A 27,930-nucleotide genomic window follows, 5' to 3' on the forward strand; every position below is an offset into this window, starting at 1 on the left:
TCAAGGCCAAATAGTAAAGTACAAAACTAAGACATGCTTAGATGAGAAATAGAAATTAGTAACACAGAACATATGTAGTTCATATTGCCAGATTCGTCACCCCTCATGACTTTTTAGTGAAGAGACTTAAAGAAACACAAAAGGCACACGAAACTCGGGGAGGCAGTGACAACAGGTCTAATCATGTTTAACAGTCCAAGCTCTTTTACCTTTTCAGATCCACTGCACGAACCACTGAAGCAATCCAGGTCAAAACCTGCCTGTCCAAAGCATGTGCATGCAATTGTAACAATTTAAAGCACTATCTCTTTAAATGTTTGCCAATTTTACCCAATAAATCAGAGTAACACATGCAAACTTAGCCCATACCGTTCAAACCCTCCTCCCCATCCTTTCCACTCTTGGTCCCCATTTTCTCTCTCACTGGCACAGCCCTCCCACTTGTCCTCCTCTCTCTCTCCTCCTTCTCAGAGGACCAGCTCTGTGTCTCTATCTCTGTGCACTTGTCTCTTCAGTCAAGAAGAAACTAAGTGAAGGAAAGAATAGAAGAAAGAGGTTGTTGGAAAACTAAACAAACCAAAACTTTGATTCTGCAACATGCCACAGAAAGGTAAGCTTGCTCACTCTCTCTCTCTCTTAGTCAAGGATGGAGTTGAAAAGTTATCGCGCTATAACGGATAAGGTTGAAGGGTGAGAACCAAGTGCTGATGTAAAAGCATTTTAGCTCGTTAGATTTGTTTCTTTGCTATTGTTGTTGTTGGAAGAAAGAGAAAATTATCAGAAGCGTTACGCTAACTGGTACAATGGGTGAAATGGCAACATTTATCTTCTAATTGTACTCGGTCCCCCTTTTAAATAAAATTTATTAAATTACCAAAAAAACAGAAGAACAAGAAAAAGAGAAGAAAGACGGAACATGTAACGGTGACCAACTTTTCCAAACAAGCCCTTCCCCTCTTTTACTGCAAAAAACTTCATTATAGACAGAGAGAAGTGTTGTTTTAAGTGTGTGGTTTAATTTAATTCAATTTTTAAGATTTTTATTCATTGATTGGTTTTAGGTTTAAACTCCAAAGACATTGATGTGTGTGTGTGATCGCGGGCCAATGGCCTCTGCACAGGGCCGGATTGCTGTGCTTTGTTCAGGGTTATGTTCTTTCAGACTAAAACAGCCGGGTCGGGAAGAAAAGAGAAAACAAACAAAAAAAACTCCTTCTTTTCATAGTTGTGCGGTGCGGTGAGCGACAGGTGATCCCGGCCGCTGTGGACTGAGCCGCTGCTGCCTTCACGCAGGACAAGGTTTCCCCGAACTTTACCGCAGAAAGTAACGAGAGTGTTTTTTAAAAAGCAGGAGCCTTAAACTCTAATTTAACTAATAAACTTAATCCCGCCTTTTCCTTCATTGCGATTGGAATTAAACAATCCAGCAACAAAGATATTATGGGTATGCTGGATGTTCTGTTTAAACCCATAATAAATGGGTTACATATAGGAATATATTTACCATACAATTTCTACCACCCAGAGATTGTTGCGCATCCTCTATTGAACAGTTATTAAATATCAGATTTATAAGGACAAGTGAACAGTGGTGAACACCGCTTTCTAACACTTTAACGCACTCCCCGTGTTTCTGCCGAGCCTGGGCGTTGTTTGACACCAGACTGGCGATGTTTCATTATATTATAACAATCATATCATCATCGCGATCATAGTGATAATGGTAATAATTGCCATCTTGCTAAAGCGATTGTATTTAAACAGTACTGAAGGGTCAAAATAAAACACACGAACTTCATCACCATTTGTAGCCACTTGTTGTCTGTAAAGACGGCATCTAAAATATGCAGGAGGTATCGTTCCTTTAACATTTTTAAACAAACAAACGAAAAACAAACAAATAAAATCCCCCAAACCCTAAAACGACAGGATGTGGACACCAACCATTAAAGTTACTCTCGTCAGTTTATTTAAACCCATCTACGATCACACTGTGGGAGAAGACCTTTGCTTTTTATTTGAATGTTTTTTTTCTTTTTAGGCCTCGACTCAAAATCCCTGTTTGGAAAACGTGTTTTATTTTAGGAGCACATTTAAAAATACGTCACCTCAGAAATAATTTCAAAGTCTACCGTTTGCTGTTTTGACTGAGATGATTTTGAAATCCACAGGCAGTTTACGATAAATATTTTCTTAATTGATGATCTAATTAAGTCAGTCGTTAATGAACATCTTAATCAAATTGAAGCCAATTAAACGCATGATTAATCAGGCCGGAATAAATTCATCCAGCGTGCGAATTCAGAACATATTATTTTTGTGTGTGTGTCTAAGGGATGAGAGCGAAGTGTGGGCTGTTGCCATATGTTGTACTGGGGACAGGAGGATTAAGACACGTGTCTGCTCTGTGCACCTGAGTCACATCTGTTACTTTGTTCATTTGACGGAAGCGAGAAAATGCCTCCATCTTTCCAAGAAGTATTTTATCCAGTAATATCATGATGCAAAAACTAGAATAGAAGGCGTTCTTTTTACATTTCATGTTCCACGTTAATATTTTCAATTAGAAGCTAACCGAATACCGTCAGTTAGTTATATATATGTGTAACACACAGGCTACTCATCTACCCAATTCAATTCAATTTATATAGCTCCAAATCACAACAACAGTTGCCTCAAAGACCCTACAATAATACAAAACTACCCAAATAACAACCAAACCAGCACTAACTACCAAATTATATTCAGATGTACAAAGTACAAAGTATAGATCCACAGTATGACAGTGTATGTGTTCCCTGGTGATGTGGACAGCCTGTAAAAGACCGTGATCGTGAACACACTGCTTAATTATGAGCTACCAAAAAGTCCAGCCTCTTGATGCTTTGCCAAATGAAGTGGGAACAGATTCCAGTAAAAAGTTATTTCTGTGGTCTCTTGTAACTGATGTGGCCTAAAGCTTTAAGTCGTACCGGTCAAGAGATATAAGGAAACGCTGCATATATAATAAAACACACACACACACATATATATATATACTCCTGACTGAAATGCTTCTCTGTCTCTCTCTCTCCGTCTGTCTCTCATATCCACGCAGTGAATGCAGCTGAATGAAACTTTTATATTGTCATCACTGCGTCCAACAGAACTCTTTTATGTCAGTTGTGCTGGTCAAATTGGGCTCCCCGCTGCGTTTTTGTGTCGCGAGTTTTTTAACGAGCCGCAGCTAACGAGGCGACGACACTAAAACCCCGCGGACACACAAAGCCCGGCGGGTATTTACCGAGCTGAGCCGCCGCTCCGCTCCTCCGGCTCTTTGTCTTCTTTCACTGGGAGAAAAGCCCGAGTTATAGCGGGAACAAGGTGCCACAGTCGGCATGTGTAAGCGTTTGTTCTTGTGTGGAGCTGCTTAATGTTCATTATGCAGGTTGTTAATGACAAGCGCTTAAGAGAAAGCTGCTTTGAAGCCTTTCTTGGTTAGGTTTTTCTCAACTTAACCTAATAGGGCTGTGATTTTGAGAATAGGGGTGTCATGTGTTTCTCTACAAGTGAATCACAAAAACTGCTCCTATTGCTCTGCCTAATCATGCTTTCATAATGGTGACTTATTTATTGAATGATTGATAAGCGGCTCTATATACTAAAGATGAAAACAATTCATATATATATATATATATATATATATTTCAGCAGGACGCTACACTCGAAATTATGTTGAAACGGCACAAAATAGAGGATTTTTGTGCAAAACTTTGTATCGTTGTGACAAAATACTATGATCTCATTTAGTTGTAACACAAGTCTGAATTGACATATTTCTATAATTTATTTTTAGATTATTATTTATATATTTTGACTATTATTTTATTATGATCAACATGTAATTCCAATAATGAAGAATAAAATATGAAACAAAGCTGAAAAAATAGTTTGTCACTTAGACAGCTCAGTGGTTAGGCTATTTGGCTAGCTAGGCTATTTTCTGTATTTAATTAAATAGTCACATTTTCCCCCAAAAGAAATATTTTCGTCCTGTAAATTTATAGTATTGCTGGAGATATTTTCTTAAAAACAAAAAAAATAAACTTGAGAAAAAGATATTATTGGGTGTTTTTGCTTGATCCTTGTCTGTGGTGCAACTACTTCTCACTCCTAGTTTCTACATGACTAGACCTATTTCTTTGGAGCCATATAGTTTTTCTTACTATTTTTAAAACATGTATGCAAGAAAATATAATGAATGGTCAGTCAGGTTATTAAAAAAAGAAGTATAGAGAAGGATTTTTTGTACATTTTAAATCATGTCATTCCAGAAATCTTGAGTGTGAGCGCTCATATGTGCATTACTACCAACCATAGGATAGTTAGTCCACCATCCAGACAAAGTCTTTTTTTCAGTTTTATCTAATCTTCACCCCTATAAAGATCTTAAAAACAACATAGTCAGTAATCTTCTACATTGTTGCATAAAGTTAATGATGCAAATCTGACCTTTAGAGATTCAGGTTATTCTTTCTTGCAATTCACTATCCAGGTAGAGGCATGTGTAGTACGCTGTTTCTCACATCTTCTCTGTTTGTGCAGATTACAGAAGTCAAACAAGCTGGGAGAGTGGTGTGGCCTCCATGATGCAAAACAGTAAGTTTCTTCTCAAAAGTATATGTTGTTCTTATTCATTTTTAATGTTACTTTATCAAAAAAAAAAAAAAAAAAAAATCCAGGTCTGGTGTTATCAAGGGTTATAGCGCTATACATACATGTAGAAATCTCTAACCTCTACAATCATTTAAAATGTTTAAGTCACTGACTGTAATTCTGTCACACTGGAAATGCAGCAACTTATGTTGTAAAACAGTTTGATCACATTAAATGACAATTCTGGTTTATTGCTTTGTGGTTTTTCTATAGCATCAGTGTACCTGGCAACAATGTGAAAAAAAGTTGATCATTGATGTGGAACAGCTTTATGAGTCCTTATAGTGACTTTCAGCTTATTGTTTTTCTTGTAATCAGGTTTTTCTGGCAGAAAACTTTAAAAACTACTATATCTGTCCATCGTGAAAGACCAGACAGAAACAGAGTCAGATCTGAATGAATGTTAGTGACCACATTCACTAGGTGGTCAGAAATCTGACTCCAAATAATTCATAATGTCATAGGCACGCGTGCCGGACATGTAAATAGCAAAGCTGCCTCATGAAACGCACATTCCCACACACACCAAATATAAAGGAAAATATTTTCAAAATAAAATAGCTTAATATTTGAAAGTCTGTATACGTGGTGTGGTGAAGAGATTATCTACCAGACCTGCTGCAAAATGTGGTTTCAGCTACTCTTAGTTCATCATCTAATTAAATTTTTTCTTCTTTTTTATTTTTTAAGCTTACTTTTCTTTAACTTTATTTTCCAAGTGATCAAAAAAGACATATTTAATGAGAGGTTTGGAAGGTCATGAATGGACATCAGCACTGACTTAGATGACGGTAAGATTAAAAACAGTCAGATAAAAGCAAATGACAGAAATTAAAAACATTTTCTTCCTTTTTTTAGTGTTTTGATGTCTTTAAAAACAACAAACACCCTTTCATCAATAAGGTATAATTTAGTAGTTGTGTCACTTTTTTACCAGTAATAATAACACACTAGGCAGGATTACCGAAGAGGTTGTAGATGTTCTCAGAGAGTACGGTGTTATTAAAGTTGAAATTAAAAATCTAAACTACATGAATGTTGCCCAAGTTGGAATAAGCTTAAATTATTTATTAAAAAAATCTTATAGACTAATGATCTAAAATGATCACACTGGATTATGCACTGTTGAGGAACATGTGAAGAAACACCCAAACAAATAAAAACAACAACAATACACATATAATCTCTTTAGCCTTGTATGTAAATGTCCCTTAAATTTACACTGGTTACAGGACTCACAGTAAACTCCACCTAACAAAAGGTGTCTGCAGCATTTTCTGTGTGTCTGCTTGTTTTTCTTGCATCTGTGGCCTGATAAGTATCACTCGATCTCACCACGATGAGGCCAAGGATCAATTTTAACTCAATTTCATTTGCAGAATATTATTACTAAATGTCTGAATGGTTGCTTTTATTATTAGATCATTAAAATGACTAATATTTATTTGCTTAGATCATTAATGCGTTAAGATTTATTGATGACTGATTAGCATACAGTAGTCAACATAATTCAGTGAGTGTGCAGTATGACCTATGAACACACGTCTGAAACGGAAGACGACTTCGATTTATTAGGTCTAAGAGTTACTTCTAAACAGAATTCTTTAAACTTGAAACTAAACAGGAAACAAGTGAAAGACAAAAAAGTCACAATTGAGAACAAAGATTGTCACTATACAGTGGTAATTGCAAAGATTTCTGTATAAAACTGTATATAAAAATGAATTGTTCATTTATTAATTGTGGGATCAGTCGTGTGTTTCTGAAGTCTCAGACAAATTCTGGATTTTAAAATTGAACATGATGATGATATTTGGGCAAGAGTGTGAATCTGAGCTTCTAGCTCAAGAAAGCTAACTACGTACATTCGTTATTCACTGTGTTATTAAATCGAATGCTAATTTCAGATACAGGGCAACATATCCTTTAGGTGAAACTTAACCTTTCATCGTTTGTTTCACTAAGAAAAACAAAGCATTTCATTTTTATTAAAAGACTTTTACGTGCAGCACACTTAACAACAGCCATAGCACTTATGAACTCTGATAATGAACATTTGTTTAATAGTGTATAAGTAATAAAGGAATGAAAAAGAACAGCCACAGTAAGCAATAAGATGTGAGATTCAGGTAATAAGCTGCAGAATCATGCTGTTGCTGTTACCAGATTCATGTTATGTGCACGGGAAGAGGCCAGTTACAAGTCAGTTTCTTTATGAAGATGACAACTGACAGTTTTGCTCCTCTACAGAATTATGTAGGATGTGATATTAGAACAACTTAAAATAAGTTTAAATAAGTTGCTGTTAACACAACTACAGGTGTTACCAAATCATCAAGGAATGAAATGTTCAATATTTGAACTTATGTCAACTGAATAGAATTTTTACTGTAACGTTTGCCCTTTTGTGGCTCATTGGCTTGTCATTCCTCCAGCCTTTCACTCGAGATGCTGGACTGAGACATGGCTGAGACAGGCTCATTCTTTGCATCAGCTTTGCGTAGTTGACCTGCATCCCCTCCCTTCACACCTTACATTGTCTTGATGTCATATAAATGTTGTCTTATGGTTTGTCTATAAATGTTAACAGTTTGCATTTGTATGGCACTTTTCATATATCACCTCTAACTGTATAGGCGGTCCATAGATATATTGCTGCACTATAAAAAAAAATCTCTGTTTCTCCCACTTGTTCTCTGTGGTAAAAGGTGCAAATGTGCACACTTCAGGAGACAGTTTGCATTTGGCCCAATATAAAACTAAGAGCAAGTACAAGCGAGAAGAGGCCCTATAGGCCAAACCTTGAAAGCAGCTCAGTATGTTCCCCTGGAGTATCTCTTCTTCCTCTGCCTAGAAGGAGGTCTAAGAAGTGTACTGCTTCTCAGTAGCCAGAAATAAGTAGTCCAAAACAGAACAGATTATAATGCAGCAACCCTGAAAATGGACTGGAACTTACAATACTTTTCTCCTCTGAGCACTCAAAGTGCTTTCTACTGCAAGCCACATCCACCCATTTGCACGGTACTTTATTCGATACCTTTAAGTGTTTTTTAGCTATCATGCACACACTTCAGTACCCTGCCACTCATCTGGAACTGTAACACTGACCTTCCTATTGGCAGACCTGCTCTACCGCTGTTGCTGTGTGGTTTGGAGGTTTTAGATAATCGATTTTCCAAAACACTGGTCATGAGAAGCTAAAACCTAGCTAGCTTTGTCACAGTTACCATCGCTGGAAAGTGTAACTACGTAGATGAGGCTTGAGTGATCTTAGCAAAGTACACAATAATACAAAATAGCAGTTTCGTGGTGTGGTGATTAGTGCTGTTGCCTCAAACATTGACTTTAGGAAGCTCCTTAGTTCAAGCCTAGGCTGGGGCCTTTGTGTTAGGTTTTACTGGCACTTGCATGGCTTTTTTCTGGGCAGTATAAAAATATGTATGGGTTATCTGCTTATTCTAAACAGTAGGATAGGCACCTGTGAGCCATAACTGGATAAGTAGGAAAAAATAGATGCATTACACAGTTTTATCAAGCGGTTTCTTTTGTAAGAGAAACTAAATCTTAACCGCGCTGCTGTTACAACATCAAACATTTATGTTTAAAGGCAACAACAAACAATATTTTTCCTGTTACTAGAATGTTTGATGGGAAACAGCTGTGCTGTGTAGACACTGAACAACGGAAGGTTTGAATGAACCATATTCTTGTTTTATTTGAAGATCTTTGTCAATGATAGCACTACACTGTTAAAGCGAAAGTTAATTGAAGTCAGGTTCAGTGTGAAAGAGCTGATTTAATGTGAAAGCTGCTGATCTCTTCCCAAGAGCCCACCTGCTCTTGTTTGTGTGTGTGTGTGTGTGTGTGTGAGTGAGTGAGAGAGAGAGAGAGAGAGAGAGAGAGGTCCAAATTGACTCCATATGTCTGTCTATTAATTGTGTGTCAAGAGAGGAAGGCCTGAGTGTTTTCCCTGGGGAAGTGGGACTGTGATTAACATTTTTCAGTGAAACTATCAACCCCAAAACACAAAATGAACATGATGTGAGGCAGCATGAAGGACAATTAGAAATAATGCAGTCTCACACCTAAAGTCAGCAGTAACCTCTGTGGAGGCCGTGACTCTTTCTATAATTTAATTAAGCAGAAGAGCTGTTCAAAGCCAAAGCTTTGACAGTGCGAGGTTTTGTGGAGCACAAACCTTTTGTGATCCACTTGATCCACTTGTTTTTCTAGCTGAGAAGCTCTCCTGCAATAGAGGAGAAGACTGGGGTCTTCTCTGTTGTCTGCATGCAACTAAATGAACAGACAGCTTTTTGAATTGCACAGCTGATTATTTTATTAATCATTATTTAAAGACAAATGCAGAGACATGCAGAGACCAGAGTAGCATTTGCTGGTTGCAGGTTACTGCAACAGCTACTGCAGCCACCCATCATTACTTTTCATTGGTATATATGAAATATATAGAAACACGATGTCTGACTTCTCACATAGAGAATAGCTGAGGTAATTTTTTTCTTTCTGTTATACACTGGGTGTGATTTGGCAGGTGAGGAAGGTGGGATCCCCCTCACCCATCTCCACCCTGCAGGCCTACATGTCCCTACCGCTGCTATATGCTGCTGGCTGGATGGACGGATGGATAGATGGATGACATTAGTAATAAAGAAACAAAACTTTAACAGAGTGTATGTTTGTGCATCTAAATGACTTCTGAAAAAAAACAACAACAACCTTGCTTTCTCTTTGTTTGTGTGTGTGTGTGTGTCTTTGTGTATTGGATGGTTGTCTGATTTATTAATCCATGAGGATTTAAAAAAAATCTGCAATATGCTTCCCCCCTCACAGCCATTAATACACAATAGACAATTGAATCAGCATAAATCTCTACTTAACCCCAACAGTGTCACGGCACAGCATGTGTCAGCTCCCGCCGCTGAAACATTTCAGACCTGCAACATGTTAAAAGTGTTTTCTGCTTCATTCAAACTTACTTTACAAAAGAGACTGGAGGTTGGACTCCAACCTAAGCTGCTGCAGTTCAGGAATAATAAGGATGATCACATACAGCTATTGCTATAGATCAATGAATGTGAGCACATCAGAAATAGATACAGAGTAATACTCAAAAAGTGCAACAGCAGATGTGTGTTGTTTTCACCTGTGAGTCTTTATGTGTGTATGCTTGTTTCATCGTGGTAATCCTGAAGGAAACTTCAGTACTTTAGCAAATGCTGTAGTTATTATCTGTGTACAAATAAAGTACTCCTTTGTCCACTAAAACAAAAGTAATTAAGCATATAATTTCCAGTTAACTGTAACTGGATGAAAAGTGTAATGACAAACCTGTGACCACCACAGCTTTCTTGTATCTAATGCAAAATTATGCACTATAATTTCAATTTTGTTTAACCCAATATTGAATGAAAATATGGCCCCCAGTCAGGAGGAATTTGAAAAGGTGGTGAATTTAATGTCACATCAATGATCCCAAACATTCGAATAGATGGAAACATTATGAAAAAAACAAAAAACAAAAAACAAAACAAAAACAAAAAAAACATAATTTCATTGTACATGTACAATGACAATAAAGGGCTATTCTATTCTATTTTATTATAACTTGACTGAAAAAAAGAGCTTTCAATCCTTTTAAAGAAGAAGTGCAGCAACAAAAGGCCTGGGTCAAAGAAGGCTAAAACGAAACATGTTTAACGCATGGAAGAACATCAGAACATAGTTGTTTATTTAACTGATGACAGAAAAAAACACAGATAACATTTGGAAATGCTAGACATTACTATATGCTGTACATGCAATAACTAAAATATATAAGGATACCGCAAAATACACAGTGTCGGAGGAAATCTTTCTATTTATGTTCTCATATTTCGGGTTGGTTTTCCTGCTCTTTTCATCCACTTGTTTCATTAGTGCTGCTTTTTTTATTACTTTGGGCCTCTGCTGTTATAGAGTAAAATAAGAGTAAATAATACAGTAAATAAGTTGCTGAAAACCTTTGTGTGTGTGTGTGTCTGTGTGTGTGTGTGTGTGTGTGTGTGTGTGTGCACGTGCATGTGGGTATGGTGGGTATGTGGGTATATCTGTGTAGGCCACAGTGGAGTAAACCAGCTGGGAGGTGTGTTTGTGAATGGGAGACCTTTACCTGACTCTACCAGGCAGAAGATAGTGGAGCTGGCACACAGCGGTGCTCGACCATGTGACATATCCAGAATACTGCAGGTATTGCAAGGTGGTTACAACACCACAAAAATATCCATCACATGTCATACAGAAAAATGCAAATTCTTGCTAGACATTGTGAACAAATAAAAAATAGAGAAGTATTTTTTTATTTTATTTTATTTTTTTACTGGCAAGATATAATTGTTCCAAAGATTGTCTAACAAAGATGTGTGTTATTATGTTGCCCAGGTGTCTAATGGCTGTGTGAGTAAGATCTTAGGCCGGTATTATGAGACAGGTTCAATCCGTCCACGGGCCATAGGTGGGAGTAAACCCAGAGTGGCCACTCCAGAGGTGGTGGGAAGAATTGCTCAGTACAAGAGAGAGTGTCCATCCATTTTTGCCTGGGAGATCAGAGACCGGCTGCTTGCAGAGGGAGTCTGCACCAACGACAATATACCGAGTGTAAGACCCTTCTGTTTTTCAGCAAAGTCATGTAATTAAAAATCTTTCCATGACAAGGTAGACTAATCATTAAAACCCCCTTCACCATATTTAATTAGATATTTCATGTACATTTTGAGTTTACTTTTATTTGTATAGAAACAAATGACAAAAATAATTGTCGCAGGGTGCTTGTGAGTTGTTTTATGAGACAATATCTATTGTTGTTGTGCAGTGACATGCTGCAAGTGGGGTTGCTACATATAGAAGCATTATTGTCTTTAAAAGTGTCTTTAAAACAACACTTCACTCGAATAATATACCTGATCTGACTGTGGACAGCCACTGTATTTACTCATTGTTAAGTCATATTGTTAACAGTCCAACAGAAAATTATAGGAGGCTGTAGCAAATTCTCCCAGTAACCACAGAGAGGGGAGATTTTAACTACACAAACGGCTCCAGCACACAGGAATAATGTTTACTCCTCCAAACAGCCCAGCACTGAAGCTTTACTGCTTCTGTGCTTCACTCTGTTCATCCCTCATCCTCCAGCCCCACGCCTGCAGTATGGAGAGAGAGAATGATTATCAAATGCACACCAGATGTGCCACTCTCCCCATCCTGCTCCACCTCTCCCTCTTGCAGCCGAGCCTCATACCCCCCCACCTGACTTAACCCACTTAACTTACCCCCCCCCCCCCCCCCCCCCCCCCACCATATTTACTACACTGTAGCACATTTAAAATCAACAGTGCACCAGACTCACAAGCATTTATTTTGTACCCTGCTATAGTGGGTTCACATTCTGACATTTTCCTGCTGATGTAAACAGATAAATCAATAGACTGAATGTGGAGCAGTGGGCAGTCGACCCCACACACCCAATGAGACATAAATGCCCACTAGGCCTTAGTTTGAAGCACTGGTCTGCAAGATAACAGGGAGAAAGAAGGTAGGGGTGTTTCACCCTCTCAAATGCCATCTGGAACCAGTCCGCCCATTGGACCAGATGTGAGACACCTTTCTGGGTGGGTCAGAGGGGCCTGCGAAGTTTGGGATAAACCTCCCCATAGTAAACAGCTAGCCCCAAAAACTGATGTACCTCTCTTTGATCTTCATCTGTGGGCAGGTTGTAATGTGCACTTGCCTGCTGCAAAAGTGGTAATCCAGATACTATACCTCTCTCTGCACACTTCTTTGGGTTGGTAGTGACCCCAACCTGCAACAAGGACTCCAGCACTGCAGCTACCTGCTGCATATGCTCAACCCAGGTGTTGCAGTGTATGATCGTGTCATCCAGGTAGGAGGCAACATATCCAACATGGGAGGCACCCAACCAGAAGGCATTGGAAGATGGCTGGAGCACCAAACAAGCAAACAAAAGCGAGTATGACAAATTGGTGCACAGTGGAGAAGGCATTTTTCGCTTGGTCTCTGGAGATAAGGGAATCTGCCAGTAGTGTTAAATTCCGAGTGCCTAACCAGTCCAGGAGCTCACTCAGCCAGGGCATGGGATTAGATATCACCTTAGTCCATCGAGAATCTGGTTCTCCCCTCCATCTCCAGCATGTCTTTCAATTCTTTTAGAACTACTTTTCATCTCTGTTCTGACAACCTACAGAGTAGTGACTGAACCATCATTCCCAGGGAAGTCTCACCATGATGCTGTATGAGATTAATGTGACCTGGCAGAGAGGTGCGGTGAGGTGCTTGAGACGGAAGGGATTTCCTCCATGGTGCTGGAATCGGATATGTAGCCTTCTGCCCACAGCCTGCTGCAGCGTGGTGCCCCGCATGGATTCATCTGTGACCGCTGCCTTCAAGCTTCCTAGTGACTTATTCTCTTCACCCAGTCTGCTGTTTCTATTGACAGTCCATCCACAAACTGCTCCAAGACCACCATTTCCCGCAGCTGTTGGTCTCTAGTTGCATCTCTCAGTTGCAACCACCATGTGGCTGTGTTTTTCAGCTCCTGTGTGTAAATGAATGAGGAATGAACAGTCCCCACTGCAGTGCCTCTCAACTGGCAGTGATGATCTTTGGGGGGCCAGTTCAGTTCACTTTCCAGATGACTGGAACCCAATTTCCATACAATTTGAGCACTCAAAGTGCTTTTCTTATGACAAGCCTCATTTGCACATACATTCATACAGTGCTTTTTTCTAATCCTAAGTACTTTTAATGATCATACACTCAAACTTCGATGGATGCATCTTGCACAAGATCAGGGTTCAGTATCTTTCACAAGGATGTTTTTGAACTGCAGGTTGGATCAAACCACCCGCCTTCTGAATAGCAAACTGATCTCACGGTACCTCCTGAGCCACAGCCGCCCTGAAGCAAGTAGGAAGTGTACAGCCAACTCCTCTGCCAGCATCTGTGCCAGATCAGCTGCTTGCTGCACTAGCTGTGATTCCAACATTTCTCCTACTGTTTGCAGTCTAGCAGCGTACCTCAATAACCACAGAGAGAGGAGATTTTAATTACACAAACACTTCTTTATTATCAAGCAAGGAGGAATCATTACTTCTGGCCCTGCACAAGTGCTACATCCTCAACCCACCAATGACAATAATATACAACTAAAGTGTGTCTTATGTAATTATGTTGTTGTGTTTGTCACCAGGTTTCATCAATAAATCGAGTGCTTAGGAATTTGGCTAGTGACAAGCAACCAATGGGCACAGTGGGAGCTGAAGGGATGTTTGACAAACTCAAGATGCTCAATGCACAAAGCAGCTGGGGAGGACGCTCAGGATGGTATCCTGGGACAGCACTCTCTGCCACTGGTGAGACATTAACTCAAAGTAACACTGCGATTCTTCTTCACTAATTCGTTCACAAAAGAGACGATTTCTAATTTTACAAAAACCAAATGTTTTGAATTGGTGTTAAATTTTGGTGGGCTCATGTGAATTGTAGCCATATCTGACATGTGACCAGTGCGGTCTTCTGCTGCTTTAGCCCATTTGATTCAAGCTGTGAGTTTCAAGTTGTGAGTTAGGAGATGCGCTACTGCATATATTGGTTAAAAGGACTGGTTATCTGAGTTACTGTTTCCTTCCAAATAGCTTGAAGCAGTCTGGCCATTCTCTGTTGACCTCTGGCATCAATAAGCATTTTCACTCCATGAACTGTTGTCTGCTGTCTACAGATGGTTGTGTGGGAAATCCTAATAAAGTAGAGGTTTCTGAAAACTCAGAACAGCAATGAAGCAATAAAGTGACCTGGAAATGTATACTAATAGTAGAAGGACAACAAAATCAACAGTTCCCAAAAGTGCGAGTAATATTGAAATATCAATAACCAAGGTTCCACACCAACATTATGCAATCACAACTGAGCAAACTCAATTGTGATTAGCAGTATGCTCCAAAAGTTATGAGGGCTTCAATTTGAAATGAATTGTTCTAACTCATGTGCTGTGAATTATTTTCTTATTGTTTTCATACTTCACATTTCCACCACCCATTTATGCTGTCAGTCATTTAGCTTATAGCTGTTATCTTGCATTCAATATTGTCTCTTCTTCTCTTCACACATTTTCAATGTAATATCTTCATATAAAGCAGGTAAAAGACACCATTTTACAAATTACAGGGCTGTTTGTTTTCTCTCTCAGTTCTCCAAGAAACTGCAAAAACTTTTTGCAAAGAGAGTAGACGGCTTCATGAAACAGATCAACATCTTTGGCATTACAGAGCGAAGATATATCTCAAACCATCTGCTCATATGAATAAGCAACATGTAGAGTCTCAAACACAATGAAATGTATGTTATTATTTTTTGAGATTACAGTAGTTTTTATAGTAATAGTTCTAACCAGAGGTGGGACCAAGTCATTGTTTTGCAAGTCTCAAGTAAGTCTCAAGTCTTTATCCTCAAGTCAGAGTCACGTCTCAAATCACTGGTGTAAAAGTCCGAGTAAAGTCACAAGTCTGAAACTTTGAATTTCCAGTCCTTTCGAGTCTTTAAAAAAAAAGAAAAAAAAAAGAATGTTGCAGTTATATGCTAAATGTAAATATTAGACCATGTCATTTTAAAATCTGTGTTTTTCTCAACACATGACGAAATAGTGAACTTAGAAAATATACACAAATTGTGAAATTGCACCTCTATAAATGCAGCTCAATTAAACTTAGCTCCAATAATAATTTTCAACGACAATTCTGAGATAAGCTGCATGTTATTCTTGGATGCGCTTGTAGGACCGGCTTTAAAATCGCATGACAAAAATATCACATTAAAGTTAGTTGACATCACAAAGTTAGATGAAGTCAGCTATCTCATCGTAGCAAAAGAGAAGCACCACCTACCGTTCTTTATGCAACTTCAACTGTCGGACAAAGTTGGAAGTTGTTCCATCTCTGTCTGTGATTCTCTTCTTGCATGTTTTGCATATTGCATTTCGTTTGTTTGTTGACTACTTCATAGTTTATGTACCTGAAAAAAATAACTCCTTGCAGCATTTTTGAGCGTTTTTTTTTTTTCTTCTTAAAAAAAAATCTGGTTAATTTGATTGGCTGTGCTACAGCTCACGCACACATACGTACGGAGTGTGGTTTGAATAAATGAATGAATGAATTGAATTAATGGTGCACACTTTCTACATAATATGCATGTTAAATTTTAGATTTGGGGTGAAATATCAAGTCTTTTCAAGTAAACCGGTGCAAGTCCAATTCAAGTCCCAGGTCATTGGTGTAAAAGTCCAAGTCAAGTCACAAGTCTTAGAACATTTTTTCAAGTCAAGTCTAAAGTCATAAAATTAATGACTCGAGTCTGACTCGAGTCCAAGTCATGTGACTCGAGTCCACACCTCTGGTTCTAACTCTATCTATCTATCTATCTATCTATCTATCTATCTATCTATCTGTCTGTCTATGCAGGCCCAGACCAATCTTGAACCAATTTAAACACTTAAAAAAAAAAAAAGATCTGGTGAAGAGCTGCAGCCAGAAGTTCAGAGGAACAGATGTCAGTGTAAACAGTCAGTTTCCCCAGGAGATCTATCTATCTATCTATCTATCTATCTATCTATCTATCTATCTATCTATCTATCTATCTATCTATCTATCTATCTATCTAACTAGATAGATAGACACAGATTCCTTAACGTCCACAAATTTCATTCAAAAAGCTCACCGAAGAAATCATTTCTCATCCAATCACAGCATATCGCCCCGATTTATTAACTGGTGTATTTACTCTAATACAGGTTTCCTTTTTTGTGTTATTTCAATGTCACTATTTAAACTACACTAAAAGTGCTGAAAATGCTTTCTGGGCATTTTACTTCATTGTAAATTCATGCAGTTCCCCATTTTATGTTTTATCCAAACACACAAAGAAGTTATCAACTTTGACCCAATGTGCTGCCACAGTGCTGTGCTATACTGCTTTACAACAGCTCAGATAATATGCTTAGTAGGTTAGTTGGTCATTTTAAATGGGCTGTGTCACTGGATTTATAAACCAGCATTTGCTACTAGAAAGTGTTTTGTACGAGTACAATATGAGTGACATCCAACAGCAGCAAACCACTGTAAGAAATGATGTGCTAATTACATTTGTTTTTCATAATTGTTTTCATAACAGGACAAGCCAAACAACTATTACAAAATATGTTTTAGACGTAATTTTGAAATTCTGTATAATTTTGCAACTGTTTGCTTTCAAAGTAAAGAGTCTGCCCTACTTCTTAGGTGCCCTATAGGTCATGCTTTTCCTTGTGTCATTAAATCTAGTGGTGGTGGCAACGTGACAAGATTTGAACATTTTATCAAATTACAAAAAAGTTATTTTCCCCCAGTGTTTTGTTCAATGGCAGTGTGTTTAAATAGATTGTCCACATGCAAAAATGTTTACATTTTATAGCATCGATATGTGCAACTTGCTTTTCTTTTCCTTCAATTTGTGTGGATGAGGGCCCCATTTGTTGTATGGAGTAGGCTCATATGCTGCTGCCCCTCCTGCAGCACCCTGGGAGTACAACAGTGAAACAAAGTCATGCTATACTACCACGGCTGCTGCCTTCCTATCCATCTACAGCATGTTTGTGCCTGTGTGTGTATGTGTGCCAGAGGGAATGGGGGAGTCTGCTCTCATTTCCATCTCTTTCTGCCTGACTGACTATGACACTGAGCAATAGCTTCATTCTGTTGTGCAGCGCTTGTCTGTTGGGGATAATGAATAATTAGGCTAGCACCACAAATAACATGCATTCCACAGGGAGCTGGAGCTCCTGTATGCTCAAAGACCAAATTGTAGATCTCCTACCTGATGTGCTTTTAAACTCAATTGGTTTAATTTAGAGATGTCAGAAATATCAGGTTATCAGCTAGTTACATGAAAAAATTAGTACATTTCATGTTATTGACACAAGCGTGTATCTAAGACATACCCCAGTACATGATACCAACTTAAATGGAGTCTCCCACTTCCTGCAGCACTCCACAAGTTCACTTCAGTGAAGCTCTGCTTTGTTATATCCAAATACTGATCTTATTGAGGTTTTGGGGGCTCTACTCTAAAATCCATGGTAAGGACATAGTGCATGGGTAAGGACCTTTCTACAACAAAGACATCCCTACATACAAGGTTTGGTTGGAGCAACACAGTATTGATATCTTCTACTGGTTTCTTAAATCTGGTTCAAATTAGTTAATAGTAACATAAATTTCTTCTCAATACAGTATAGTACCAAGATGCAATATCATCTGGTAATCAGATACAAGACCTTTCTACAGTACTGTATGTGCTGAAATTCCAAAGTCTGATAACATAACATAGTAAGATTTAAAAAAAAAAAAAAAAAAGAAACACTGGAGTAATGTCACGACATTTGGTGTGTGTTTTCTTGTTTTCTTCTTTGGTGCAGAGTGTCCGCAGGCAGAGGGAGGGGAGAACGCAGTATCAGTTTGTACCAATGGTGAGGACTCGGAAGAGACTCAGATGAGACTACAGCTGAAGAGGAAGCTCCAGAGAAATAGAACATCTTTTACACAGGACCAAATAGAAGCACTAGAAAAAGGTAATTTCTGGCATTCACCATCACATCATAAAGCTACACAATACAACCTCCTATATGTACCTGCCGATTTTGCCAAAACTGGAACTCTTCCTGGAAACTCTGTCCTTTGTGAAATGTGTTAAAATGAATTCAATTTGTTACATTTTTTGTAATGCATGCATTACAAACTAGTTTAATATTTTTTTATGCATCTTTGCATGAAAATGGATAATGAACACTTTTCTGCTGATACCATAAACAACACAAACAAAAGAAAAGAAAGAAGGCTGCAGTCTGCATTTAAGCACTTAGATAAAGACCCTCTCCAAATATCCTGATTTTCCCTTTTTTTTCCTTTTAATTATTTTATAAGCCTGACTTTTGAATCATATCTATCAACTAGACTCCAGTTTGTTCATTTAAATGGAGAGTCTTCTTCAATTCAATTCAATTCAATTCAGTTCAGTTCAGTTCAGTTCAGTTCAATTCAATTCAATTCAATTCTTTATATAGTGCTAAATCACAACAACAGTCACCTCAAGGTGCATTATATTGTAAGGTAGACCCTACAATAATACATACAGAGAAAAACTGAACATTCATATGAGCCCATATGAGCAAGTGGGACTTCCCCGACAGTAGGAAGGAAAAACTCCCTTTTAACAGGAAGAAACCTCCAGCAGAACCAGGCTCACCAACACGAAGGGGCGGGCATCTGCTGTAACAGGTTAGGCTGAGGGGAGGAAAACAGGACAAAAGACATGCTGTGGAACACAAGCAGAGATTAATGGCAAATATGATTCAATGCAGAGAGGTCTGTTAAGACATAGTGAGTGAGAAAGCTGACTAAAGAAGAAGAACTGAATGATTCATGGGAGTCCCCCAGCAGCATACACCTATTGCCCTAACTATATGCTTTAGCAAAAAGGAAAGTTTTAAGCCTAATCTTAAAAGTAGAGATAGTGTCTGTCTCCTGAATCCAAACTGGAAGCTGGTTCCATAGAAGAGGGGCCTGAAATCTGAAGGCTCTGCCTGCCATTCTACTTTTAAAGGAACAACAAGTAAGTCTGCAGTGTGAGAGCGGAGTGCTCTAACGGGGTGATATGTTAATATAAGGTCATTAAGATAAGATGGGGCCTAATTATTTAAGACCTTGTATGTTTGTATGTGAGAAGCAGGATTTTGAATTCAATTCTGGATTTAACAGGAAGCCAATGAAGAGAAACCAATATAGGAGAAATCTGCTCTCTCTTTCCTGTCAGTACTCTTGCTGCAGCATTTTGGATTAACTGAAGGCTTTTCAGGGAGTTTTTAGGACATCCTGATAATAATGAATTACAGTCGTCCAGCCTGGAAGTAATAAATGCATGAACTAGTTTTTCAGCATCGCTCTGAGACAGGATGTTTCTAATTTTAGAGATGTTGTGCAAATGGAAAAAAAGCAGTTTTACATATTTGTTTAATATGTGCATTGAAGGACCTATTCTGGACAAAAAAGACTCCACGGTTCCTCACAGTGTTACTGGAGGCCAAGGTAATGCCATCCAGAGTAAGAATCTGGTTAGACACCATATTTCTAAGATTTTCAGGGCCGAGTACAATAACCTCTTTATGCCTTGAGGCAACTGTTGTTGTGATTGGGCTCTTTATAACTAAAAGTGAATTGAATTAGATTCAAATACCAAGATTAATTATGGAGGTCCACTGGGTTCTGTAATAGACCAATTTTTGTTTACATTATAAATGCTTCCCTCAGGGATTATCATTAAAAGGCATAGCATACATAATTTCCTTAGGGATTAATAAAGTATTCTCATTCTGATTCTGATACATTTTCACTGCTATGCAGATGACACCTACCTTTATCTATCAATTAAGCCAGATGACAGATACTAATTCGTTAAACTGCAGGAATGTCTTAAAGACATAAGGGTTATGATGACCTCTAACTTCCTGCTTCTAAATTCAGATAAAACTGTGGTGCGGATAAAACCTGTATTTGGGCAATATCTCTAAAATTAGAACCATTCTATCTCAGAGTGATGCTTAAACCTAGTTCAAAAACCAGTGATTCATTATTATCACGTTGTTCCCTAAATTTCCTAGAAAGCCTTCATTTGATCCAGAATGCTGCAGAAAAAATTATAACAGGAACAAGAAAGAGGAAGTATTTTTCTTTCATATCAGCTTCTCATTGTTGGCTGGTTGTTAAATCCAGAATTAAAATTAAAATCCATCATCATATCTTAACCCCCATAACATAATACTGTCCTAATAGAGCTTTTCACTCTCTGATTGCATCTTTAGTTGTGGTTTCCAGAGTGTTTAACAGTAGAATCAGAGGCAGAGCCTTCATCTGTCAGACACCTTCTTTTGGAGAATCTGCTCACAGTTTGGATATTGAAGAGAGGCACATTCTCTACTTTTAAGATTAAGTTTCAAACTTTCCTTCTGATAAAGTATATAGTTAGGGCTGGATCCTTATCATTGGGCTGTAGTTCACGGGGTAGAGCAGGTTACCTACTAATCGAAAGTTTTGTGGTTTGCTCCCTGGCTGCTCCAGTCTGCAAGCCAAATATCAGTGAGGAAGATATAAACCCCAAGTTGCTCTCCGATGCATCCATCGAAATATGAACATGTGTGAATGTTAGAAAGCACATAAGCACAGAAAAAAAGGTGTATGCATGTGAATGGGTAAATGAGGCATGTTGTATAAAAGGCTTTGAGTGGTCAGGTAGAGTAGAAAAGCAAGAACCAGTCCATGTTGACAAGTGCTTGCTAATGCGGGGTTGTGTGATTGTTGGGATTTCTCTCTAACATTGTCGGGCCTATACCTCACAATACAAAGCACTTCGTAGCAACAGTTATTGTGATTTGGAGCTGTATAAATATAAATAAAATTTAAGTGGATTGAACTGATGACAGCTCAGGAAGTTTTGGATTTATCCAATCAGGAATTTCCTGTGGTGATGTCTCACTGAAGAGGAGTGATCTTCTTTTTATAACATGTATGTCTGCAAAAATACTATTGAAAATACTGATATACTGAAAATACTATATAACTGTTGCTGAGAAGTATTTCAGATAGTTGTATAGATTTGGGAAAAATATCTTTCAGGAGGTAATTTTTGCTGAAATATTAGACTTAATGAGAGAGCAACAGACGGGTATGTGTGCATTTATGAACATAGCACAGCTGTAATAATCTTATTTAAATCAAATCTGTAAATTGGGCTAAATGTGTATTTTTTCACAAAGTCTACAGTTGTGTTGTTATGGAAGAATGGTTTCCAACAAAGAGGCACATCTGTGGTTGACATGTCACAATTCAGAGAATAGTCGTTCTCAGTGTCCGTCTGAAGACTTCACCCTTGTATCAGAACATATCATTTTTCTTGCTGCTGCTCCTTGGTCTGTGTTGCCATGAGGTTTCCAAAGAGCAACATTTATAAAGTGTTAAACCTGTGCATAAACTGTTTTTTTGTTTTGCTTGTCAGATCACAAATGAGCTGGACCTGTGTTATTAACTACTCCCACTCACCTCACATCTACTGATTTGCAAAGTGTTCTGTATGTGTGGTAAATGTAGTGCAAAGGTGCTTTAAGGGGTCAATAAGATTTTAAAAAGGGCTATGCAATAGCTTTTTCAGATGTTTTCAGTCCATTTGAAGCAGGGGCCCTCCCAAAACAGATACTGCATTGTGTAATTAATGTGTAATAGTACAATCATTCAACATAATGTGTCAATTATTTTGTTCTAGAATTTGAAAGGACACACTATCCAGATGTGTTTGCCCGAGAACGCCTCGCCAACAAAATAGACCTTCCAGAGGCAAGAATACAGGTACGCTCTATGTTTAGGGTTTTTTTAGGTTTACAAAGAACGTGTGTACAGTAAGATGAAAACTTATGTCACATGGAAATGTTTGCCTTTTTTAACGTGTGAGCATTTGACCTTTTTTAACGTGTGAGTATTTGACCTTCTTGAAACAAACGAGTATTTACAAATGACATTTAAATAAATGGGTTAAATCATTATACTGACATATATACACACCTTCAGTCTTATAAAATTTGAATCAGGGCTTCAAGATTAGAAGTGGAGCATCTTGTCTGTGTATAGTGTCAGCCCATAAGATTGAAAGAAGACTCAAATGAATTCAGTTAAAAGAAGCAAATCTCTCAATCACTTAAAATAAAGGATTCAGCAGTAAGGAAAATCATCTGCAGATGGAAAGGTTTTCAAACAACTAAATAGATTCTGTATCATGCTGGAGAATTTTTGAAGATCATTTGAAGCAGTCTTCCCAAAAGTTTAAATAGAAACAGACTTTCTTGCTTTGATGTTCCCATAAGCACACTTGCAAAAGTATACTTATGGAAACAAGAAATGACTAACAAAAAAGAAATTAAAGGATAACCTTTAAAACCTACTGAAATGTTGTGATTACAATCTTTTGTCTTTTTTATGATCAGTGATTTATTTTTCTTATATCTCATGCTGCATGCAGGTTTGGTTTTCCAATAGACGAGCAAAATGGAGAAGAGAGGAAAAGCTGAGAAATCAACGTCGTCAGGTGTCCAACCCTTCAAACCATATTCCAATCAGTAGCAGCTTTAACACCAGTGTTTACCAGCCTCTACCACAGCCTACTACACCAGGTACTGACAAAGATACTCAAGAAATACTTCACAGAAAGTCCATCTGGGTCTTTTTCATGTGTGGATGTCTTTTATGAATTTGTTTCTATTTTTTTTCTTTTGTTTGTAGATACATGCACATGATCATATACACAGTGTCACCAATGATTTCAGGATATTCCACTCATGAGCAGTTGGTAGTACTATAAGACATACAACAAGGGAGCAGAGAAGAACAATAGTAGTTTGTCAATGAATTATATTGTGAACATATTTTAGATGAAATGTATATTTTCTCTCTCACACTAGTATGACATATTGTTTAAAGGAAACTCATCTGGGCCTGTAATGTCAGACGCTAGCAGTCCAGTTACATTTATTATGCAGTTACTTTTCCCATCATATTGGGTATGTGCTGTCCAGCCCCACTATACTTGGATACTTTGGACAGTGATTGTTGATTGCATAAATGGTTTGCTTGTGATGTCCTCCAGTATTGTTAAAATTTCACATTGTTGCTCTATCCATATTTCCATTTTTGTCTATCTAGTGTCCTTTTCATCAGGATCCATGCTGGGAAGGTCAGATCCAGTTCTGTCCAACAGCTATAGCCTCCCAGCAATGCCCAGCTTCAGTATGGCTGCCAGCCTGCCTATGCAAGTAAGATTAAATTACAAGATAGAACAATATACAAATAGTCAACAGTTTGCATAAAGGCGCTGGAAAACCTAGGGCTCTTTTTTGCCAACCCAATAGCATAGAGCAGATCTCAGTCATATGCATCATGCATACACACCAGCAAGACAGACCAAAACCATCATAGGAAAAAACCCTCACTACACTATTCTATAAAAGTATCTTTTTAGTCTGTCTTCTTTAAATAATTTTAATGAGCTCAGAAAACAGGTCTACACCTTTATTCAAAAACAGATATTAAACCCTATTAAGATAATAACCAAAAGATTACAGATGAATTAACCATATGTGGCATGGTTACCTGTCAATATCTTCAGGGAGATTTAAAAGCACTTAGCATGGTAGATTTAGTTTGTCTCATCAATGTGCTAATTCACAAATATGTATTGGAGCCTGTCACTTTTGCATGTTTTGTCAAACCTTACCCAACATCAGTTGATAGTCCACTCTTCATTTTTGAAGCTTTACTACCAAGGCTTCCATAGTGAATGTACACAAGAAGTGACTAAAAGTTTCTTCTTGTTTTGGTAGGTTTTACTTCATGTCTGCTTTTACATTGTCTTATTGGGCACACACTGCTTGCCTTGCTTGACTGACAGATGTTAGGAACACAGATCGACCAGTAAATGGAAAGCTTCACATTTAGGCTCAGTTTCTGTCCACCACAATAGAGCTGTGAAAATGCTGCACCTTCACCCTCTGGCGGGATGCTTTGTACATCTTGCAGCGTTTGAAGGTTGTGGTCTTTGTTGGATTTCTTGCTGGCAAAAGGCAGGGATAGCTCAGTAGGTAGAGTGGTGGCCCCATGATCGGAAGGTCAGGGGTTCGATTCCCCTGAACAGCTACCCTGAGGTACCCCTGAGCAAGGTACCGTACCCTACACACTGCTCCCCGGGTGCCCAATGGCTGCCCACTGCTTCACTGAGTGAATGGGTTAAATGCAGAGAGGAATTTCCCTACGGGGATCAATAAAGTACGCCTTCTTCTTCCTTCAAACGTAACTTTATGAAGTAGAATGACTGATTGAAAACAAATTTAGATTGCCGAGCTAGGAAACTAAAGTGCACAATGTTGCAATTGTGTTATCGGGTTATAATTTATAATGTAGGCTAAAGGGTTTCTCTGTCGTGGTTGTTTTTCCTGTGCCTGCTTTGGTTTCCTCTGGATTTAACTGAATAGTCCCTCAATCTGAAGACATGTGTCTTGTGCTCGCTATGCATGTGAGGCAGCTAGAGTGCAACAAGCGCATAGAATAAAGTGCTCAATGGTCAAATCTAAAGCACTTTGAGTGGTCAGTAAGATAACAAAGCACTATGTAAACACCATTTCCATCTGCTCAGAGCAAACCAGGCAACCATTCTGCAATAACCTGTAGGATCGGTGTCTCATTACCCTAGACCAGCGTTAAGATATAAAAGTGACATTGTCAAGGAAATGAACCGAAGTCCTGGTGTAATTCCTCACATTACAACAAAAAAACCCCAATAGAGTTAGAAATAACAACAAATAAGAATAAGAAATACAATATTTATGTCATATTTGGAAAATTCTTTTGTTTCTGCAGTTGGGGTAACAATAAAAGCATCATAAAGAGTTATTATATAAAATAAGAAAAATTGTATTTTCACGTGTCATCTCAGCTGCATCTGTGGTTACTTGCACATACCAGAAAAAGTTGATTACACTGGAATATGAAACTCTGCTTTTTAAGGGGTTTTAATTTATGTTTTCAGACATCCAACCAGACCTCTTATTCCTGCATGCTGCCCACCAGCCCCACTGTAAATGGAAGAAGTTATGAGACATATACTCCTCCACACATGCAGCCACACATCAACCAATCAATGACATCGTCTGCAACGTCGTCAGCAGGTAGGAAGTTATGAAGCTGTGCCTTTATGGCACTTTATGACATGTCATCCCTTCTGATCTTACAGGTTTCAGACATTCAGACATACAAACATTTTGCACCTGTCATGTCTGTCAGTCTGGGTTTGAATTATTTGACTGACCATAACAACGTAGTTAAATAATAAATGAACCGGTTCTTTTCTACTTTACTTGAGCGCTCAAAGTGCTTTTTGTTGCTTTTTGTTCAATTTCAATTAAGTTAATCTAAATTCAATTCAAATTCATTCAATTTAGTTACATTTTATTTACATATCACCAACATACACCAACACCCATCGCATGTTTATACTGCAAAGTAACGACCTAACAATATTAGAAAGAGTTCTTTAGGAGAAAGTACTTAGACATAGTGGAGAGACAGTAAGAGCATGGAGAGAACACCCCGTTGTCAACATCATGGTGTCCAGTAATGGTGTTTTGTTGTTGGTGTGTGCTCATATTTAATTAAATTCAATAAATTAAATTGAATTAAATCATTCATGCTCACGGCATCTAACCATCATTTTTAAATGTGTACTGTTACACTTCTGAAGGGCTGTATTTACACTCTTCACAATGAGCTTTACCTGGACCTAAATAACTTATTTTACTGTGCAAACCCAACCAAGTAAGTTTAGGTGCTTAAACATAAGCAGTGAGTGAAAGTAAAAGTGTATGTGAGATGCTGTTTATAGCCAATATATCCCTGGTCCAAAGGACACCTTGAATGCAAATGGGATATGCCAAAACAACATTATACAATGCACTGGCATGAGAGCTAGCTGGGCAGAATAGGGCTCGGGGAGACAGCTACCTGCTGTGACAGATTATTACTGGTATATGCAGCATCAACAAACTGATTGATCTGATTGACATTTTATATGTTCCAACATTCTCAGAGTTTTTCTTATACATAAGCATATAAGATAAATTCATATATTTACTGTCCTGACTTACTCTGAAACGAGGTTCAGTGTTTTCTTTCTATAAATTCACACTAACTAACAACATTAGGACATCAGACAGGCTTTCTTTGACCTCCGTGTTCAAGAACATCAGCACCAAATGTCTGTGTAGACATTTGAACACAGTGTAGATCGTCATCAGTATAGAACGGAAAGACTTTTATCTGGTGTTAACACTTTGTGTTAAATATATTTGCACCTGCCCCTTTGCAGTCATTCTAACACACCTGTTATACGACATGTGGCGCTTTTAATGGCTCACCACTGAAAGCTTTTGTTCTCTCTTTTACCAGGTTTGATTTCCCCTGGTGTCTCAGTTCCAGTTCAAGTTCCAGGAAATGAAACAGACATGTCACAGTACTGGCCACGCCTGTAGTGATGAAAGGCAATTATTCATGCCTGCTGTGATCATCAACAGTGAATTCAACCACAGGACGGTTGGGGTCTCATCAAAATGGAAACTATTCCTTCTTGCTCCAGTTTGAATGTAAAAAAAAAAGGACTTCAGCAAATACGTATGAAATATAAATTACTCTTATTAATGCTTGTGAAGAAACAGGATGCAAGGATTTTAAATGGTTTTCAGAACTAGAAGGATTTTAATGTTGCTGCAAAACAGTACAAGTTCGACTGTAAGTGGATCAAAGGTTTTTGGGACATCATGTTTATCAGCTACCGTTCACAGTCTGGATGGTGTGGATGCTTTGTCCAGAATGCAAGCTGTTACCTGAGTGGTACTGAGGAAGCTCAGGAAAGTGGATCCTTACCCTGGTGATTATAACCTCCAGACAGAAATAAACTCCTGAGAGTCCACTGGGAGAGTTTGTGGGAAGACACATTACCTCTACTTTAAGTTGGTCATTTTTATCATACTGGCGTGTTTGTACAAACCCAAGGATGTTAACTGAAATGTAAAGGGAAGAATTTAATGAAACTTGAAGCTGTCTGCTGTGATTGTTTTCATAAGCAGATTCCAAAAGCCTTGGCCTGGAATGTGTATAGAATTTCAGAATGGGAATTCTGGTGATATGTGTTTTGTATTGTAGAAGTCCCAACACAGGCATGGACTCTGATCTTAAACTGAAAAATTATGTCTTTGTTGGAGAAAGATTGTTCCAGTTCTAAAGGTCTGATGTCCAGAAACGCATTAATTTACAAAGCCTGAAGGTAAAAACACTTAAAAAAAAATAAAATAAAAGAGTGAACATTGGATTCAGTCTGGGATATAAACCTGTTTCTAATTTCAAAGTGTAAAGTATTTGTCTCCTCAAGTTATTTGGGAGGTTTTCCAAAATAAAGTTATTTCAATTAAACGTGTTTTTAAATTGTATCTTTTAACAAGGACAAATCAATAGAAGATTCATGAGGGTGGTGATTCGTCATGTGCTAATATGTACA

The 27,930-nt window shown here is 38.1% G+C and overlaps 1 protein-coding gene across 1 annotated transcript; it reads left to right on the top strand.

Moving 5' to 3' along the window:
• The first annotated feature begins 406 nt into the window (after positions 1-406).
• On the top strand, positions 407-27,845 carry LOC146383156 (paired box protein Pax-6-like). The gene is made up of 11 exons (XM_084934349.1): positions 407-610; positions 4,585-4,638; positions 10,808-10,938; positions 11,131-11,346; positions 13,955-14,117; positions 18,209-18,361; positions 22,102-22,184; positions 22,852-23,002; positions 23,532-23,641; positions 25,411-25,549; positions 26,826-27,845. Exons 1-11 carry the CDS (start codon positions 598-600, stop codon positions 26,906-26,908), a joined length of 1,296 nt encoding a protein of 431 aa, XP_084790475.1. The 5' UTR covers positions 407-597; the 3' UTR covers positions 26,909-27,845.
• The last annotated feature ends 85 nt before the right edge of the window (positions 27,846-27,930 follow it).

This window comes from Perissodus microlepis, chromosome 7 (genome assembly GCF_051167445.1).
Source record: "Perissodus microlepis isolate ML-2025 ecotype Zambia chromosome 7, ASM5116744v1, whole genome shotgun sequence".
NCBI lineage: Eukaryota > Metazoa > Chordata > Actinopteri > Cichliformes > Cichlidae > Perissodus > Perissodus microlepis.

Excerpts from the sequence above, each read along its gene's own strand:
- LOC146383156 (XM_084934349.1), top strand. Across the intron at positions 10,939-11,130 it reads ACATATCCAGAATACTGCAG|GTGTCTAATGGCTGTGTGAG; the intron begins GTATTGCAAGGT and ends TATGTTGCCCAG. Across the intron at positions 14,118-18,208 it reads GACAGCACTCTCTGCCACTG|AGTGTCCGCAGGCAGAGGGA; the intron begins GTGAGACATTAA and ends TCTTTGGTGCAG.